This window comes from Silurus meridionalis, chromosome 24, assembly GCF_014805685.1.
Source record: "Silurus meridionalis isolate SWU-2019-XX chromosome 24, ASM1480568v1, whole genome shotgun sequence".
Classification (NCBI taxonomy): domain Eukaryota; kingdom Metazoa; phylum Chordata; class Actinopteri; order Siluriformes; family Siluridae; genus Silurus; species Silurus meridionalis.
The window spans coordinates 9472497-9493784 of record NC_060907.1 but is presented as its reverse complement, the minus strand read 5'-3'; the positions used below and the strand labels follow the sequence as shown (position 1 = coordinate 9493784).

General features: G+C 35.7%; 1 protein-coding gene across 3 annotated transcripts in view; it reads right to left on the bottom strand.

Moving 5' to 3' along the window:
• evi5l (ecotropic viral integration site 5 like) overlaps positions 1-21288 on the bottom strand; it is a 46602-nt gene that overhangs the window by 18972 nt on the left and 6342 nt on the right. For 2 of the 3 annotated variants that reach the window (XM_046837539.1, XM_046837536.1), the window contains exons 2-13: positions 13529-13916; positions 10629-10818; positions 10083-10307; positions 9790-9864; positions 9477-9602; positions 8175-8318; positions 7794-7883; positions 4893-4990; positions 4542-4602; positions 4402-4455; positions 3912-3944; positions 2319-2459 (exon numbers count right to left, since the gene is read on the bottom strand). In XM_046837539.1, coding sequence (XP_046693495.1) covers positions 2319-2459; positions 3912-3944; positions 4402-4455; positions 4542-4602; positions 4893-4990; positions 7794-7883; positions 8175-8318; positions 9477-9602; positions 9790-9864; positions 10083-10307; positions 10629-10818; positions 13529-13770 — 1479 coding nt within the window. In that variant the 5' untranslated portion in view covers positions 13771-13916. The remainder of the gene's footprint in view (positions 1-2318; positions 2460-3911; positions 3945-4401; positions 4456-4541; positions 4603-4892; positions 4991-7793; positions 7884-8174; positions 8319-9476; positions 9603-9789; positions 9865-10082; positions 10308-10628; positions 10819-13528; positions 13917-21288) is intronic. The other variant, XM_046837538.1, reaches the window with a different exon arrangement.

Genomic DNA, 21288 nt, shown 5'->3' with positions numbered 1-21288 from the left:
GTTCACCATTCTACTTTCAGTCATCTCGCTTTTTCTCACACACATGCTCCGTCACATCTTCTGTGCAGGCCTACCTGTCAGCGCGGTGTCAAAAGTTTAGCGGTACCACAGTGTCACTGGAATTAACACTTTATCTGAAAGAAGAATGTGGTAAAAAACAAACCCCCGCCCCCGAACATGAGACATCAATGAAAGTCCATATTCGATGTTAAATAGAAGAGATTTGTGAGAAAAGACTGAGTCAGTGTGTGACATGGGTCTGACAGACCAGCACCACACACATGCCACTACACAAGCACCATTTCATCCTAACCACTACAACCCCCTTTTGCTCAGAGTGAAAACCCACCATGAACCGATTTAGATCAAATATACCAAACGCTCAGACATGAACATGAACAGAGATGAACTTAAGATGAACACAATGCTTTATCAAACAGTATGAAAAGTTTTTCATATCTACAAAAAAAATATTCAATTAAACATGTTATTCATCCTACAAACAAGCCAGCAACCACTGGCAGTGAAAGGGTTTTTTTTTTTTTATCAAATGCTTTTGTGACCCATTATAATTAATGAGGAAAGAATTAAACACATTATATCAAACACCTATTCTTTATATTTAGGAACTTATTGTAATGATACTATAATGAATTCTCTGCCACAATTATATTTGGTGAAGCAGTCATTGCTAGACTGTAAGTTCCTTTACACTTCGATAGCATCTTAGTAGGTTGGTTTCAACTGTAACACCCAATGAGGGTGATCCAGATCTGCCATTTCCAGGAACATTTAGATTTCCTTCTAAACACAAGAGTTGCATTTCTCAAATCACTTATTTACTAAATACACGCTATTTCAAATTTGCCACACTGACATCCCACCTAAAAATGCAATGTTTTACATCTCACTCACACCATTTCTCTTATGTTGACGCACATCTCTTGCAACTGTACTTATGAAGTGTAAAAAAGTGGTCAAACTGACTTACAAGTTAAGAAGTAAATATGTACATGTTTTATAGCACATCTCCTAAACAGGCATAGACCAGGTTTCGAAAAAATAAAAAAAATAAAAAAACAGCACTATAAAATACAACACACTACATTATACAGAGTAAAATTACCAGTAAAAACATGAACTCTCAACAGAGGGTGAATTCTTACTGACGAGCACATACCACACTTCTTTTTTTAACGATTACAGGAACTCATTTTAATGCTAAATATGCCTACTGACAGTTATGCATATAATTAATTAACATATCTAAAACAGTTAGCATTGAAAACCTGTTGTGGTATTAAAGGATTAGGTGGAGGGATCAGAAAATAAAACCGGTTGTAGTAACACCACTTTATGTCAGGATACATAACACACACCAATCTTTTGAAAAATTATTTACCTAAAACAGTATAACATTGTGTGGTTCTAAATTACATCATTACTGTGACAGTGATTAGAATCACTAATGTCGCTGAAATCTTTAATAGCACTGAATATCATTCCTCAAATAATTTAGACTCCACAATCTGAAGCTTATTTTCTGGACATTGTTCTGTAGAATGACACCTTATAAGCTGCTAACATTTCATGATGTACTTAAATGCCCATGGCTTGTGAATCAGTGAAAAAAAAATAGTAAGCCACATTTATCTGGGGTATATTTATCTTTTCCGGATAACCAATTGGGGAAAGCAGTATTATTGGGATCATTTGGTATCAGTATTATTTAGAGGATTAGTCCAAAATATGTTAATATTTTTGTGGGGAAAGTTGTGTTTTCACACTCTGCATAAACCAGTCAAAAGTTTGGACACCCTTTCTCCTTATTAATTATTTATTGTACATAAATGCTATAGACATCCAAACTATGAAAGGACACATATGGAATTATGTAATAAACAAAAACATGCTAAACAAACCACAATATGTTTTATATTTTTAATTATTCAAAGTAACCACCTTCTGCTTTGCACGGTTATGGCATTCTCTCATCAGATTCATGAGGTAGTCACCTGGAATGGTTTTGAATGCACATGTGTGCCTTGTCAAAAGTATATTTGTGACATTACATCATGTGCACATTTTTATAGAAATGTAAAGCCAAAAACAATGTTACCTGGACATACTTTGATCAGATCAGTCAATCAGTCCCAACAGTGTCAAAGACTGTTTGTATGAAATCTACGTTCTACATGCACGTAACTCCTTTCTGAATATAGCCCTTTATGAGGATGTCTACAGAAGATGTCTAAGAATCTAACTCGAAACTGGTCATGTTAATTAATGTGAAAAAAGCAAACCTTGGATAAACTTACTGTGTGTTGCTGCAATTCCCGTATCGTATCCTGTGCTCTCTCCAGGCTCTCGCTGGCTGTCGTGCACTGTTGCCGCACCACCGCTAATTCGCGTTTGATCACGTAATTCTCCTCCGCTTCCTGCGCTCTCGTTACCTGACCCTGAAACAGCAGACAGAAGGAATTCTTCAGGATGTGGTCATTTACATTGCTGGCACTAGAGGTGATAAAAAGACTGGGATTGGGGGTTGAATGATAATAAATATCGGGTCATATTCAATAGTAAAAATCTTTCATTCAGCTGTAACATTTAGTTACAGCAAAAAGAAAATGTTAGTGAACCTGAGATTAAACCTTGATGCATCCCTACACTCCACATTCAACATGCAAGGCTGTGGAAGATATGTGCTTAAACTGTTAATGCTTAATGCGGCCATCATAAGAGATATTTTTTGTCATTCCAGTCATGTACAATGCATGCAGTAATGAGTGTAAAAAAACAAAACATATTGATCAACAAAAAAAAAATAAATAAATAAAAAAACACACATTCTCTCATGCATAAAACCTTTTCTGGGCAGCTTTGGTATTAAAGGGGGAAGGATGTAAGAGGGAGGCAGGAAACACACTGAGGCTAGATGTACATCAGGAGGCGCAGCATAAAAAAAAAAAAAAAAGCACAACTTGATGTGGCAGGGCGTTGGAAATTACCGTTTGATTTACATTGTCTGCAGCTTATCACGCAAAGTGTGTCTGGGAATGTCTACTAAATACATTCTGTGTGACGAGCAAACTGCCTGTTTAAAAACCAATGAAATGAATTGGAAACTTACGGATGCAGTAGAAAAATAATTGCCTTTATTTGTCACATATACATTACAGCACAGTGAAATTCTTATAACTAATACTGATATAATTATGATGCAGCACCCAGCACCTTAACCACCACCCCTTAAATTATTATTATGACCTGTTAACAAATTAAGCTTTTTATTTAATAAAATAAACATGGTATGAGGCAGTAATAAGACATGCCATTTGATGAATAACTGGTTTTAATATAAAAAAACAGTGTATGAAATAAACTAATAATTAACTTAAATAAGTGTTTTAAAACTCTTGTTGAATGTGTTTTTTCTTTTCTTTTTTGATGTCTTTTTTCCCCTCTTTCTTCATGGTGCAAAATATGTCATAAAAGCAGCCCATATTACATTCTTCAAAATCTACAAATTGTCTCCTATTATTACACAATTTATTTTTTTTTTAAGAGTGTATTTACATAATACAATGAGCAGTTCAAAAGTCACCAAATTCTGAAGTAAGGTGAATAAAAGAAATACAACTGATTATGCAGATCTAATTTGCAGGACATTGATAGTTATATGCATGACATTCATTTTACACCTTATTGTACACCTAGATTTATTTGAATTTTATATTTATATATTTTAGTTTCATAGATAATTCACGAAGGGGTCTTTTTTAACCTAATCATATCCAAACCCATGCAAGCAGGCTGCGAAGTCCCTGAGGGGAAATCAAGGAAGAGAAAGTATATAATGAAAGAATTGAATGGAGGTGTTAGTTGCTAATTTAACATTAACAGTACTTTACCTGGATCAACCTGTCTGCCAGTGCGGCACTCTCCTACAACACCACAACAGCGGAGATAAAAGTGGAAAAGTGGAGAGAAAAAGGGGAAGGAAGACAGAAAGATAATAACACAGTTGATAAAAGATAGACAGGAAAAAAAGGCAAGTAGGATTGGAGGTTGAGTAGAAATCAGGAACATAGACAGACAGACACCAAGATACCAATAACAGGATATATGTACAAAATAATAATAATATATATAATAATAATGATAAAAGAAAAAGAAAAAAGAAAAGGATAGAAATGACAAGAGACAAGACAGAAAGGAATATGATTCTTTAAGGAAAAACCATCGCTAGCTCTGTTCACACTGACAAAATATTCAAATCTATTTGTTCTCATTATTACATAAATTTACACCACACCCTCTCACACACACACACACACAAGCTACTGCAGTCTACATACTAACTGGTCACAGCTCATAGAAGCTCAATAAAAAAGCTTTCACCTTCTCCAGTGTCTCAATCCTCTGTTTTAACAGTCTGTTCTCAGTGCGAAGACGCTGTTTGGAATAGAGGAACATTTTTAGCAATTTTGTTAAACCTTTTTTTTTTGCATGTCTTAAAGTAGCTTATACTTATTGCACACCTTGATTTCTATCTGTTCCTCCATCTCTTTGTTTTTGATGGTGGTATACTCCTTTTCCAATCTGTAATCAACAAACAGACCATTATTCAATTGGAAAAATTCAATATACCACGTTTCTTTTAATTGCCATGCCATTTTCTTTGCTGTAATGCCAACAATTTAAAAAACTTATCCTAAACTATAACTGATAAACTATGGTCTCAATCAGTTTTTAAGGAATAACTACTTGTATCCATGGCATCAAGTAAATGTTGAGGTCACTTATAAGGTTAAATATATGCAATGATTTTTCTTTCCCATGTTGGGCAGAATGATGCGTTTTGTTGCTCATCTTTTTTTCCTCAGACTCACTTTTTCATCTTCTTAGGGTTGTATTTGATCTGATAGGCTCGGAGGATGAGTTTATCCAGGCAGCTGTCAAACTGGTGAGGGATAACCTTCTGAAAGTGCTGTAAGGCAACAGAAACATAATATTTGTGCTACATCATGCGCTCAAATCTGGCAAAGCCCCTGTACTGTAACTAATCCACAGATGGCTTATAAGCATGTAACATGTGATGTACTGCACTAGCAAACTGAGAAATATGTAAATATTATTAAAAAAAAAGCACCTTTACTATTTAAGAAAATGTATTTATTAATGAAGGTTACCACTGAGTGAATTTACATTATAAGTACATTTGAGTTTAATCCAAATAAATGTAAACAAAATCCTTAATTAAATTGAATAAATGAAGCTATGATGTTATAGAAAAATAATCAATGACTTGATATGGTTGATATGATGTGGCCTGACTCTTATCATCCTGATGTTCATTCAATTCAAGTATCAGTTACCAATTATTTTTTTCAGGGACCATCGGGTTCTTGGTTGAATCTCTTACTAAGGCCCTTCTTCCTGATTACCGGGTGAGAAGTCTTGGTTGTGCCACTGTTTTTCCTTTGGAAAATTATGGAGACACTGTGCTCTTGGGAATCTTTAGTTCAGCAGCAATTTTTGTACCCTTGCACAAATCTGTGCTTTGCAAAAATTCTGTCTCTTTGCAGGCAGTTCCTTTGACGTAATTTCTTGTATTTTTTATTTTTATTAAACAGTTTACAATTTTACAATGCTAGTGAAAAAGAAGACGAAAAGGGAGAAAGAAAAAAAAAAAAGTTATACATGCATATATATATATATATATATATATATATATATATATATATATATATATATATATATATATATATATATATATACACACACACACACACACACACACACACACACACACACACACACACACACACACACACACACACACACACACACACACACACACATATATACAAATACATACATATATTAATAAAATAAAATTACATGCCAAAACTCAAAATATTACTTAAAAAGACATCAATATAATCGAGGTATGGAGTCCAAACTTCAGTAGTCTGATGAGTAACAGGTCAAGAACTCTAAGGGAATCATTTCTCCAATAATCTTGTGCCATCCTTACAAAGATGTGGGTTTGTCATTGAGCCAGGTTAATAATATATTTTTTCCTAGCAGCAAAGGCTAGAATATAAAATAACGCTTATTAAATTTGTTCTGCAGGTGTCTGACTGGGAGACTGAAAATCAAAGACAAAAGGTCCATATGTATCTCCAGTCCAAACATACGGCTCATAAAAACAACAAACCTTGACCAATAAGTTCTAATTAGAGGACAATTCCATAATAAGTGGGTGTAAAGGCTAATGGTTTTTGATTTGATATGCATTGTCAGCTGTGAGCCCCTCTACAGAGAGGTGTGTGCCTTTCCAAATCATGTTCAATCAATATAATGTATCACAGGTAAACTGTAGAAACATCTCAGCAACAATTAGGTAAAGTAAAAAAAGTAAAGTGGTGACATGCAGAGAGTTTTGTATTCACTTTGTCATTGTGGGGTACTGAGTGTAGATTCGTGAGAAAAATAAATCAATATGAATGATTGTAGTATCAGGATGCAACATAACAAAATAAAAAAAGTGAAGGAAGTCTGAATACTTTCCAGATGCAGTAAAAATTGCTACAATTCAAAACTTGCAATATTACATTAAATATAAACCCAACCCCAAAATAATGCAAACAAGAATATATACATATCTCCGCCATCCATTTTGAATAAAAATATTATTGTAAGCTTTAAGGTGGTGGTATGTGACTATTATAGACAAACTCAAAACACTGTGTTAACATTGTGTCCAAAATATCAGTTACTCAATACTAACTTCTGAAGCAATACTTGCACTCATGCTCTTATACTGAATATCAGCAGGTCTGTGATTAACTACAGCCAAATGCTTGCTGTGCCTACATTCAATACAACCGCACTCTTGCTTATGGGATATTGCCAAATTGACAGTAAACTTTGGTTGCTAAGCATCAGAAAAAGATACTTGACACACGGTATGATGGCCTTATGTTTATCAGCTTTAATGCTTTATAACCTGGCACATTATTACAGATTCAATTATCGTCCCATGTTAAAAACTGGGTATATTTATTGAAATATAAATATATATAAATATAAATATATATTTATTTTAAAACGGCAATGAAAGTGGATCTAGGAGCAAAAACTACGTTTGGAAAAAAAAAATGGGCTAAGCCCAAAATGGCAAAATAGAAATTTTTTTATTGGCCTTAACAACAAATCGTTTGTCAGAGAATTTGCAAGAAACAAAACAAACACTTTCCATTCTAAACAATCTCCATTCTATTTTTTTTTAGCTTGTTCTCAGGCCCTCTTTTTTTTTTTAAACATATTTTCTTGGAAAACATTCTCTACCCAGTATTTGAGGATTATTTTTACATCGGCCATTATTATGGTTTTACCTTAATACAAGAAAACTAGATAAGCGAATTTCCCCAAACAGATCAATACACCAATGGAACACAAGCCTATAATGTCACATGAAGTCCCAGGAGTGCATTTGTTTAATTCGTGCTCATTTTGCGAATAACAATTTGATGTTAAAGCCATTATACGGTTCATATTTGCGATTTATTTATGTTTTTAGCTTGGACCATTTTTTGCCCAGGAGAGTATTAATTTTATAATAAAAGGTTCCCAAGATGTCAATGCACACAAAGTATAATATATTACTAAATGATGCTTCCTATTACACTGTTATGTGTTTTTAAATGTGTAAATACCTGTAGCACCTTGGTAGGAAACAGTTTGTGTGTGCCAGAGAAAGACAAGGAACAATGTTGTTCTCTAACCTGTGACATGCCCTCCATGTCCAGCTGTATGAGGTCGGTCTGGTTGTACTGTAGAATGGCCATTCCTACTCGGAATATAATCTCCAGACCCTGTGAACACAATATATGTGCTCTTAAAGCCAAATATGTAAAAACAGAAATTCATCCTGGTTTTGATTAATCTACACTTACACTGTTAGCCTCAAGCAAAAGCAAACCCACATACACACACCTTTACTTTTTCATTTTTGCAACAGACAGACAGACACACACACACACACACACACACACACACACACACATTACTTTACCACACACTTAACCTCTCACACAATTTTTTTTAACTCACAGACTCAAAATTAACTCATTACAAGCATTCTTTTACTACACCTAAACCCGTACCTCATACATGAAGATATCAAAAATACGTGTGGCAATAGGTAGAGGCAGAAAGGTGAGGAAGAGTGTGAGGAACCATGATGAAGCATACATGGAGGTGTGGAAACTCTGTGAGCGAAAATGCACATTTAACTCCGGCAGCTGCTCCTGTTATAAAAGAAACACTGTGTTAGAAAATTGCAGGAAAATGATCAGTTATGAAAAAGAAATAAAGAGAAAAAATAAATAAATAAGAGGACAGAAGAGAAAGACTGTCCAGAGAAATGTATGACATCAAGTGTTCAGTTGAACAGAAGATCTGCTGCCACCTGGTGGCTTACCAGTGTTTTCTTTTTTTTTTTATTGTAAAGCTTTCACACAAATGTTTTCTTTTTAAAAACTTGGTCATTTATCAATATATTTACCCAATCTAAATGAATACTGGTTCATTTTCTATCTACAAACTAAACAAATGTCTGTTGGATGCAAGTGAAGTACAGAAATCAACTCTTACATAAACGAATGGCAAATACACAATTAAATAATAATATGCATAAACCAGAATCTGTTAATAGAATAGTATTAGCATACATTTATTTAATAATATATTTAGATTAATGAAATATGATACCTAGCCCAAGGTTAGCTAGCTTGTTAGCAAACGTGATTACTTATTTAATTTCATAGAAAAATGTAGCCCAAAGCTTGCTAGCTGCTTGCTTTTAATTGTGTATACATGGGTAGTTGGCCAAAACATTCACTAGCCTATTAGTAAACTTTATCCAGTAGATTGCAAAAGTATCCTTAAATCAAATAGGTACTTTAAAGGCTTTCTTTGCTTTAGTACTGTGGTAGCTAGATATGTTAGCTAATATGTTCTCAGTCAATACATCCATCAAACTGTTTTAGGGTTTTCACAAGCAGTGGACTGGGTTTTTGGTGTGGATTGCTGTGTCAAATTTACAAAAATTTGTCAAAAATACACAATACAGAGCATTGTCATTGTTGCATTTATTATTTGATCCAGTCACTGTCTATGCTCTCACTCACAGTGTTAGGAATTCCCTGTTTTTTCTTTCTTTACACTTTCATCCTTTCCCTTTCCATTTTTTCTTTATAATTCACATTGTTCCTTACTCTGTTTTCGCGTTCATCGTTCTGCTTTACACATTCTTCTTCATTGTTGCATTGAAAAATATTTCTCTTGCTCGTCCTTGTTTTTTTTTTGTTTGTTTGTTTTTTTTAGATCCTTCCTTGATTAATCACTTAATAAAAACCATGTTATGTTTATATGGAGTTATCTTATCGTATGTAGTAATCATTTACCTGCAGCAGGTATTCAAACTGGTATATGCAGAGGCCCAGCTCTGCCATGCTTGGTTTAAAGAGCTCTCTAAGTCTGTATTCCTGCATCAGCCTCACAAATACACAGAATGCCTCCTCCTCTGGCATCTAGGCACATCAGACACACACACACACACAGTTCATGGTAGTGTAGTGTGATTTTAGTGTGATGTCAAGTCAAGTCAAGTGTATTTCTATAGCGCTTTTCAGACATTGTCTCAAAGCAGATTTACAGAATTCTTGATGTGTAATCAAGAAAGTGTATATGAAAATGTAACATTATATTTGGATTTACCTGCATGAGCAGCAACCCAACGATAAAGGCACTGCCCTGACAGTATCCTACCTCTCGGTCTACGAGGGAGTATGCCTGCAACACACACACACACACACACACACACACACACACACACACACACACACACACACACACACACACACACACACACACAAATAGTAGTAAATTGCTATCAAGAAACACATACATTGTGCTTTATCATTATGCTGTTTGATATTTATGATCAGTAAACATTCTTCCTTTACAACAAATAAATATATTCATCCTGTGCAAGCATCTCTCTCCTTCACCTTCATGACGTTAAAGAGGACCTCCTGGCCCAGACTATCCTGCCCCTTGAAGAACTCGTGCTCAGGGTAGGTACGGGCGATGTCCCTGCGGATGAGCTTTTCGCAAGGTGAAGACATCTTCAGCAGCTCTGAGTATTGGTTCTTTACTGGCATGTCTGTGGCGTTGCCCAGCAGCTGCCACACAATCGCCCGGAAATGATGCGGGATCCCCTTTCTTATCAGTTCCTGGAAGACCAACAGATAGGATAGAGAGTAAAAATTCTGAATATAAAATATCTTATTATTTAGAAAACTTTCCTGTAATTTCCTGTAAAAAAAAAAAACAATAAAAATAACAGAATAAGCATAATATAGTTACACAAAAACCAGTATAAATCCTGCCCATGAATACTGGGTATTTAAAATGTCAAATGTCTTTGAATGGATTCAGCAGAAGAATTTTGGATTCACTATTTATTATTATATCGAGTCACTAAACGTAAAGCAAATAAAAATCTGGCTATTCCATACAAATTATTCAATTCTAGTGTGCATGCGTGTCCTCACCTTGAGTAATTTGTCTTTCTTACGTCTCCACTCTTCCCACTCGTTAACAATGCGTCCCCAAAGGATCCAGGTGTCCTCCTCCAGGTGCGAGAGGTTGGACGAGGCCGAGGAGCTGGACACCAACGAGGAGCCACTGTTCCTGCGAGAGCCGCTCATAGAGCGCATGGATTTGGAATCAGCCTCCAGGAGCCTAGAAGTAGGTAAAGTAGAACAAAAGTTCAGCCTTGGCACAGAACATTTATCTCCTATTGTTGAACTCAGATTGTGAAAACTGGTGCATTTGTTTTTGTGGTTAGAGTTAGAAGACATTGATATAGGTTTTTATCCTGAGAACATTGAGGAGTTTTCGTTTCGATTATAGTAACATTTTTAAAACAGGTTTTAACATACTATCAGGTGCTAACTGTAGTTCACCAAATTAGGTTTTGACCAAAGTTTTTAATCTTATGTAGGCTTTACTAGGCAAGAATATATCATAAATCCACTGTAGGTGAGGAACAGTAATGATCAAGGATAAACATAGCTTTCAGAACTCCAAAGTGCTCTGAACAGAAACATCTTCACCCTATAGCATCCTGCCAAAATGTGTTATTCTGGAATTGCATATGCTCTCATTCTTGCAGAGTTAGCTAATCGTGAGCATCTGTGACCTCATGTATGTGGAATAGCAGTGCAATGACTTCATGTGGTGAGCAGCACTTTCCTCTGAGTGTTACTCTGCCCTGGGAAGCACCTTGAAAAGCATTTTAAAAAAATACAGCCCGCTCACTTTACATGAGTCAGTGGAAATGTTTGGCAAGGTTTGACTTTAGCCTCCCCATTTGGTAAATGTCAAATGACAGGGGAAAGCTAGCTGATGGTTTGGGGGGATAAAAATGTGGGAAAATATTACAAACAGTTTTTCATAGCTCTTTTTAATATTACGATTACAACTGTAATCGCTCTTTGTACATTTGAGCATGAAGACAACTATATAAAATTGTACATTATATACATATATTTTTCAGGCTGCCACACATACAGTTGTGTTCAAAATGATTCAACCCCCAATGCTGTAAATGGTTTTAGGGAATTTAGTGTACATTTGTAATTGTATTCAGAATGAAATCCTACAAGGACTTCTTAAAGAACCATATGCAACTAAAATGACATCAATTAGTTTTGTAATACAGTAGTAAATGTTTCTTTTGTGAATTCTTCATTGACATAATTATTCAACCCCTTAAAGACTACCACTCTGAAGAACAGAGGTTCAATGAAGTGTTTTCAATCAGGTATTGAAAACACCTGTGGATATCAGGGAGCAGCAATAAAGCCTAATAAGCACCAATTAGGCAGCTTTAAAATGACTGTGATACTCAGCTCCTTCTAGACATTTACTGGTGTGGTTACAAACATGGTGAGGTCAAGAGAATGGTCCAGGAAGACAAGAGAACAGGTGATTACTCTTCACAGGAAGGGCAATAAGAAGATTGCAAAGATGTTAAACATACCAAGAGACACCATAGGAAGCATCATTCGCAAATTCAAGGCAAAGGGCACTGTTGAAACGCTACCTGGTCGTGGCAGAAAGAAGATGCTGACTTGACTGCTGTGCGCTACCTGAAGCGTAGAGTGGAGAAAAGTCCCCGTGTGACTGCTGAGGAACTGAGAAAAGATTTGTCAGATGTGGGTACTGAAGTTTCTGCTCAGACAATACGGCGCACCCTGCGTAATGAAGGCCTCCATGCCAGAACTCCCAGGCGCACCCCCTTGCTGTCCCCAAAGAATAAGAAGAGTCGACTGCAGTATGCCAAAAGTCATGTGGACAAACCACAGAAGTTTTGGGATAGTGTTCTGTGGACTGATGAAACAAAATTAGAACTGTTTGGGCCCATGGATCAACGCTATGTTTGGAGGAGGAAGAACAAGGCCTATGAAGAAAAGAACACCTTGCCTACTGTGAAGCATGGCGGGGGGTCAATCATGCTTTGGGGCTGTTTTGCTTCTGCAGGTACTGGGAAGCTTCAGCGTGTGCAAGGTACCATGAATTCTCTTCAGTACCAGGAGATATTGGATGACAATGTGATGCAGTCCGTCACAAACCTGAGGCTTGGAAGGCGTTGGACCTTTCAACAGGACAATGATCCCAAGCATACCTCCAAGTCCACTAGAGCATGGTTGCAGATTAAAGGCTGGAACATTTTGAAGTGGCCATCGCAGTCACCAGACTTAAATCCGATTGAGAACCTCTGGTGGGACTTAAAGAAAGCAGTTGCAGTGCAAGCCTAAGAATGTGAATGAACTGGAGGCTTTTGCCCATGATGAATGGGCGAAGAGACCCGTAGATCGCTGCAAGACACTTGTGTCAAGCTATGCTTCACGTTTAAAAGCTGTTATTACTGTAAAAGGATGTTGTACTAAGTACTAAGATTGAATGTCACTTGGGGGTTGAATAAAACTGATAATGATGTGAGCTCAGAAAAGACATTTGTGGTTATTTCATTATAAATGTTGTGTTATATTTGTCTGACCTACACGTGCCTCTTTGATTTAATTGTAAGCAGGATGACTGAATGATCAGAATCAATGTCAAACCGACCAAAACAATCAATTTCAGTGGGGGTTGAATAATTTTGAACACAACTGTATTAGTATGTGTTGCTTTCAGAATGTTAGACTGGAATTTTTTTGGTTTATTTTCATATATTGGGAAATGATGATTGTTTTGTTTTTTATGGTTTTGCATAAAGCCTCTATCTCTGTCTTCTGCAAACAATATTGTATTAATGCACATTTGTATAATATTTAAATACAGAATTGCAAAAAAAAAAAAAAAAAAAATACCCATAATACCTCAAATACTTAAAAATTAAATTAACTTAAATATGAGTGTGTTTGTTCCTGTGTGGCTCACATACCTATTCTGTTCCTCCAATTTGGCCAGCAGCTCCAGTTCGTCTGGACTGAGATTCTCCGAGTCAGCAGGCGAGACTGCTGGTGCAGAGAGAGCGGCATCATGGGAACTGGAGTCTGGGCTTAGCACAGGGCTGCCAACAGAGAGCGGGTCAGCCTCCTGACCTGCTGGAGAGCCGAGGTTCTCAATCTGAATTGACCCGGTGATCCCTTCCTCTCTCTCTGGACTACTGCTGGGGCTAGACATGACCACAAAGCCCAGGGGCTGGGTCCAGGTCAAAGGTCAGTCTCTGTCAATGGATGACGGTTTGACACAGCTGGGATTATAATCGGCTGATCCGACAGAAGCAGACAACTTTGTATGGAAAGTTGGTGTTCAAGGATAGGCTGGGCCTGTAAAGAGAAAAAGAGTCAATAGAGTTTTTATTAAATTTTATTCCAAATAGAAGTTTGAATTTCAATGAACATGTTTTCATGAATGAAAAAATCCAGAGAAAGTAGACTCACTGAGTCAGAAATGCCCTATATATTTGAGTCATAAATTTTCTATATTCAAGATAGAAATTCAAAGATAAATATTCATTAGCATTAAAAGGCAGCAGTGACAGAAGTGCTCGCTTTAATTTACATGAAGTTATATTACGGTTGCACAAGCCAGTGCACTCTTAGTGCCGGTCCCAAGCCGGATAAATGGGGAGGGTTGTGTTAGGAAGGGCATCCAGCATAAAAACATGTGCCAAATCGAACATGCGGATCATGAATACAGATGATCCGCTGTGGCGACCCCTAATGGGAGAAGCCGAAAGAAAGTTTTATATTAAAGATCAGATTCAAATAAGATTTTGTTTCTAGCGTAATGACATGTATGGCAGACAATCTACGTCTAATGATAAACAGACTAACCAACATAATTTTATTTAACAAAGAAGGATTTTTGTATATATTTAATATCTTCTTGATTAGTTCCAATACTGATTTTTGTTATTTCTATATACTGTATACGCTACTTTCTAAAATGTTCAGATGTTCGAAATCAATTTCTGTGTTGTTCTTAATGCTTTGGCAATAAAATGTATTTTTTGTCAAGCCAATAAAGCAATCTGAATTGAATTAAAATTGAACTTTGATTTATATTTACTTGTATATATATGACTCTACATACAAAATTTGCATGTCATGGCTGGAAATGCTCTAGATATTTTTTCTGCTCAGAATAGAAACCCAGACACACTCATGCACACATGCATGCACTATCACTCGCTCGCTCTCTTTCTCTCTCTCTCTCTCTCTCTCACACACACACACACACACACACACACACCTGCAGGGTGCTGCTGCATTATGCATGTAATATTAGCAAATGTGATTTTAATCATTCAGCCTCTCACAATTTTTTTCTGGAATCTATATCAATATGTGTGGTTAATAATAAACAAACACATGCTACCTGACCTGTGCAAAAATTACATTTACACCCTGATCTTAGAACAAAGCACCCATACAGGCAGAGAACATCAGTGGAATCACCCTCATCCATCACTCTCTCAAACACACACATCCACTCACGGATACAAAATACACCGAATATTATAATAATCACATACACAAGTTATTGTTTTAAAAGGAAAAATAACCCTTAAGACAAAAAAACATTTTAATCACACAGTTGAAACAAGGCCTGCATTCATTAGGATAGCGCCTCCCAGTCAAGAGAGCCATTAACAAGCACATGCATCAAATCTCCTGGGACTGAAAACACAAACACATAGAGCATTAGCTACAACAAGCCCAGACAAAAGATTTAGCTTTGACTTTAGCCTTGATATCTACAAAACAAGGTAGGATTACAGTGGGAATGTCATGTTTCATTTATGTTATTAGCATAAAAGAACATGTCTGTTTTTATAGAAACAAACCTGTATTTATACTATGTCTCCTGAACTAAAATATGTTTACACTATGCATTTTGAACGACTACACTGGTACAAAAAGGTCAGTAAACGTACTGTATCACAACAGAGAGCTTTGGACGGTTAAGGTCAATCCACAAGAAAGCTACATGCTTTTGTATGTCATGCAAAGGAAGTTATGTCATCCAGTGACTCAGCGCCACATGCTAGCTTTTGTGTATTGGCTCATAAAAGGACAACACAATGCAGAACGAAAATTAAATTTGCTGTCTTTGAACCAGGATCGATTCTATTTTCTTATTACTGGCTGAAATTTTCTGAAGGATAACCATGGTTTGAAAAAATAAAAATAAAAATAAAAAATAAAAATAAAAATCAACCTACAATGGTAATTGTAGCCTTTTTAATGGCTAAAGATTTTGTTGTTGCTGTTATGCTGAATAATTTTGCCTATTTTAAAACTTTATAATAGCAGGAATAACACATTTACTACCCATCTTTTAACATTGGCAAGATGGGGCGAGTCTGTATCATTACTGATTTTTGCTATTGTTCAAAGAAAAGAGTAAGTCAAACTGCATATGGAAGCCTATTAGTGAATCTGTTTATCATCATTTAAAAAACTGGATGATTTTTTATGCCACAAAATTTCTTTTTTTTTAAATATTTTTGTAAGAGAAAGACTTCCATTACTTATCTACATTAGCTATGTTGGTACAGACTATTTCCAGGGAGCAGGGCCATCGATAGCTATAGGTAGAGCAGGCAATTGCCTAGGGCCTCAAGCTTGGATATTGGGCCTCCATAACCAAAACAAACCTATACAGTAGCTCTCCAATCATAATGGGCAGCATAAGATAAGACTCATTGTCCATTGGATATAAATAACTGTCAGTCACCTGAAGTGGAACCAGTTAATGTCACCATTTAAATGCGAGCCCCACCGACCGAATGCATGAAGAGTTTGTGTACTGTGATGAACAAAATACAACTTTTCTGCATACTGACCTGGTGGCGCTGAAACGAATGCATCCCTTGGAGGTTGCTAAGAGAGAAGCTAAACAGGCATGCAAAGAAATCAAAGCTTGTGATGCAGCTATGTTAGCTATGTAATAATTATTCTGCCAATTCATGTCAGTGCCACTTAAAAAAAAATACTCAAGAAAAAGTAAAAGTTTGTAAATAAAACAGCAATTGCAGCTAGGCTAGAGCATTGTTTATTATCTCAGAAAAGTACCTCAACTGTCTGAATATCTGGTAAATTCCAGTAATGTTAACAATACCATAATAGCCATACTCATACTCACTCTTTTTAGTTAAAAATAATAAAAAAAATATTCTGTTGTATTTACCAAATAAATACAATTTACGCATCCAATATAACATTTGTCTAGGGCCTCCAAATGTCTAGAACCAGCCCTGCAAAGAAGTAAACAATTAGTGATGGGTCGTTCATGACCGATATTCTTTAATGTAAATAAGTAGTCTCAAAGACCCTTCATTTTCTACTGGACACGTATGAGCAAAGCATCGCAAAATTTCAGTAGGTTATGTACAGGAAACATGAGTCCTCTGGTACGAGTCGTTCATTGTTTTTCATGTGAGAGGTGATTTGAGGTGATACTCATTTTGTTTATCATAATTTGTCCTTAGCTGCATTGTCATATTTTCATTATTGGTACTATAGTCAAAGTTCATGTTTTTTTTTATAAAAAATAAAAAAATATATTATTTTAATTTTATTTCTGATCAAAGGAAATAAATGAATTAAATTACAAAAAAGTTTTGTTCATTTTGATGAACAAGATTTAATGAACCGATTCACTAAAATGATCCGATCTTCCCATCGCTATAAAACAATAACAAAAGCATTGTGATGAATCTGTGCATGTCTGGACCTAAAGCATTTCCAGTGGTGCCATTTTAAAGCATTGAGTTGTCAAAAAATAATTTCTAACAACTAGCTAAAAAAAAAAAGAACAGTTTAATATAAAAGCTAAAAACAGAAAATAACGTGGAATTACCGGACCCTTTAAATCAGACACTGAGGCGAGAACTTTTCAATCTTAACATTAAAAGTTTACCTGTAGTACCGTATCCAGATGTGTACAGATTAAGTTCTAAACGGTCTTTCGTAAGTTGTTACTGTGTTTGTTATTGACTACGCATATCTACAAATGATGCAAAAGCTATAAATACTATCAAATAAACAAAGTACTAAATCAAATTGTAATACTGTATACAATATTTTGTATTAAGTAATACAAAAATAAATGAATAAAAATTTCACGTAAAAAAATCTATTCACCCGAGTCCAGTGCGCATCATGCAGACTCGTTACAGTCGACGACTAGCTAGCGGCGGCTCTCCACCGTTTAGAATTTTTTCGACTCAACAAAATTCAACAAATTTTACTTTAAGGACAGGTTTGTTCATATCCACAAAAGTTCGTAAAGTGGGGAGCATCTGTATTATCATCTGATGAAACAAGCATCAGACACCAAATAGCGATAGGAAGATCGGATCATTTTAGGCACTTTTTTTAGGCATTTAATTAATTTAGTTTCTTTGATCAAAAATTAAATAAAATGTTAACATTTTCAACATTTTCCAACATGTTTACATACACAAACCTTGACTATAGTTCCAATAATGAAAATATGACAATGCAGCTAAGGACAAATTATGATATGATCTTATTTCTTCTGGTCTGTGCCATTAGTTCTTTTTTCAGACCATAAAACTGGATCTATTGCACGGTGTAGCTTCTATGGGTGTCACATTACAAAAGAATGAACAACTCTGACCAAAGAACTCATGAGATGAACTACTCAATTTTGTTTCCTGTACATAACCTACAGAGATTTTGTAATGCTTTGCTCATGCGCCTTCAGTAGTAAATCAGCAAATCAGTCTTTAAGATGACTCAAGTCACATTAAAGAAACGCTCAAAATGACGTTCATGACTGACCCATCATTTGCCAAACATGTGTTAGCTGACAAAATACATCAGCGGCAGATAAATTTTTTTTGTTATAATTATGATGAAATGCTGATTATGTTTCATATGTAGATTAGAAAAATTTAGACATAACATATGATTAAAAGTGTAGGTCATACTGAATAGTTATCTAAAGCAACGGCAGTATAGTTACGGTCCTAACTGCTACCACTAAACAAAGAAATTAGTGTTAACATTAAAAACATAGATAAATCTTGTAATCATTCATGAATTTATCTTACAAATCCTATCAAGTTGGCACATACTCACCAGCCAACTAGAGTAAACTCTAAAATCATTGTTTTTTAATTTAAGCACAGAGGACTCAAGATAAATTCACATGTAAAGCCTTGAGTCTAAATAATTACTGATTTGATGTTTTAAAGGTGATGATTGTGTAAATGACTAGAGAGACAAAGGACAACAAACAGCTAAGAAAGACATTAAAGCAAGGCTGTCATATGAGAGAGCTTTAGAGAGTCGGGAGATGGTACAGAGAGACAGAGTGTGTGTGTGTGTGTGTGTTTGCACGCATGTGTGTACCTCAGTTTCACAATAATGGCATTGTGTTTCTTGCATCTCTTTATTACAAAGCTTGTAATGTCCACCAGCAAAAATGCATAAACAGAAACACAGATCATACTGCAACATACAGTTCAGTGCTCCAAAATCCTGTATCTGTAGCTGCATTTAGATTTAAGTGATCCAAGTTAGATATAAGTCCGATGTAGGCGAGAACCCGACTCACGTTTTTTTTTATTGAATCATGGAAACCTTGGAAAAAAACAACAACCCATTGGTAAAAAATTTTCATTACTAATCTTACCTACTGTTCCATTTCCAAAAAGCCAAACTATTAGCTACTATTTAATATAATTTTCTAATACATTATCTATTCATTCAAAATAAGGTATTTGTTATTCAGCCATATTGTATGCACTATTTTATTAAATGCGTTAAGCATTTCAGAGTCATTCTTTTCAAGAAAGAACAAATCCATGGCGTCCAGTCAGACATGTTGAATGACATCATTCCTTGGGCCTGGTGATTATCGTTTGTACATTTAAGAAATGCAAAAAGAAGGTTTACATCACACTGAGATCCTGCTGTACAGAATAAAAGCTCATTTCCAGTGTATATAACCTGGCTGATAAATCTGTGTTGCTCACAATCATGCACAAACACAGGCACAAATGAGAGGTTAATAGCTTGGCTGTTTTGCCTGAATAGCATATGTTCCTCATTGACTACATTAGTGCACAATAGCTTCAGTAGGCTACACAAATGCCAAACAGATCTGAAGGACTTCATGAGTAAATGGCCTGCATTAAGCACATTATGATGAGCCTACTGAATCACAAAACAGCTTAATGTGTGATGAACTTGGTGCACTTATAAGCAGATAGCTGAATAAATGCCCATGCATTCATTCGTATGAAAACAGAACATGCTGTATAGTGGACTAGCCTATAGCTTTAGTCTATGCTACACAGAAATGTACAGTGTTTTGTCTAAATTATAAAACTACTATTACAAGATTTATGGAAAAGGTAACTGAGTATTGAATATCAGTATTGAATATATCAGTATCAATAGTAGTGAATATATTTAACTCTTTATTTATCCTCAGTAACCACTATATCCTTGTCAGGGTTTTGTTATCCTCACATCTTCATAGCCTAAAAAAAAAAACTAACATGTTTTAGCTGATAAGTTACATTCAGAGCAAGTTAGTAATTGTATAGTTTTTCAGTTGTGGTTGCCATATTAGAGACAGAATTTCTGTTTTTTCTGCACAACACAAATGTAACCAGAGGTCAATGGTTTTTCACACTTTAAGGTCATGGACACTCATATCGGCTGTGATGCTGTGAAGTATTTACTGCGGGACATTTAAACCACATTTACCAGCTAATCATGTGGCAGAAATCAATGCAGACGCATATCAAGAGCTTCGGTTACTGTTTGGGCAGACAAAATGTGATGTCAGTGGCAACGGCATGGTCAATGGTGCGAAACTCGTTGGTTTGAGTACTACAGAAACTAATGATCTCAGATTTTCACACACAACAGTTATTTCACTGAATGATGCAAAAACAAAGCAAGCAACATTTCTGGTGTTAAAAAGAGAAGTAGGAAGCGAATGTCCAGAATGGTTATGACAAACAGAAATTTTATGGTAGAGTTACCATAAACTTCAGATTGAAAAGCGACTCATACACTTTAGACATTGAAGCTAATGAGCTGCAATAGCAGAGGAACATATCAGGTTTAACAGTTAACAAGAGCTGCAAAGTAGAACAAATTTCACATGCTAAAGGAAACGAAATGTTCTGTATGTTTATAGGGAAAAGCAGAAACTGCACACAGTGGACAAAATTTTAATTCAACATATAAAAACCTCAATACTAACCCTAACCCAGTTAACTAAAGCTCAGACAGACAGGTTTCCTGACACTAAGACTAAAAGAACATTTCTCTAAAGACAGCTTCATTTAGTCTAAGACAGAATTTAATCTATTTGTGGAAACCATCTTTTAATATTTGCTTGTGTATGTGGTTTTCACAAAATGACTTAAGTCCATGAGGGAGTTGGCGCACACACACACACACACACACACACACACACACACACACACACACACACACACACACACACACACACACACACACACACACACACACACACACAGATGCTTGGGCATACACAAAGATTAAAATGCAGCCTGTATTATGCACTGGGATTTTAGGTATGCTAACTACTGTACACAAAATTAAGTCACGCCTAGAAAGCACCACACAATAAGTCCAGGTACACCAGGGAGTTTCACAGCCTGCAATGAAATATTTTTTT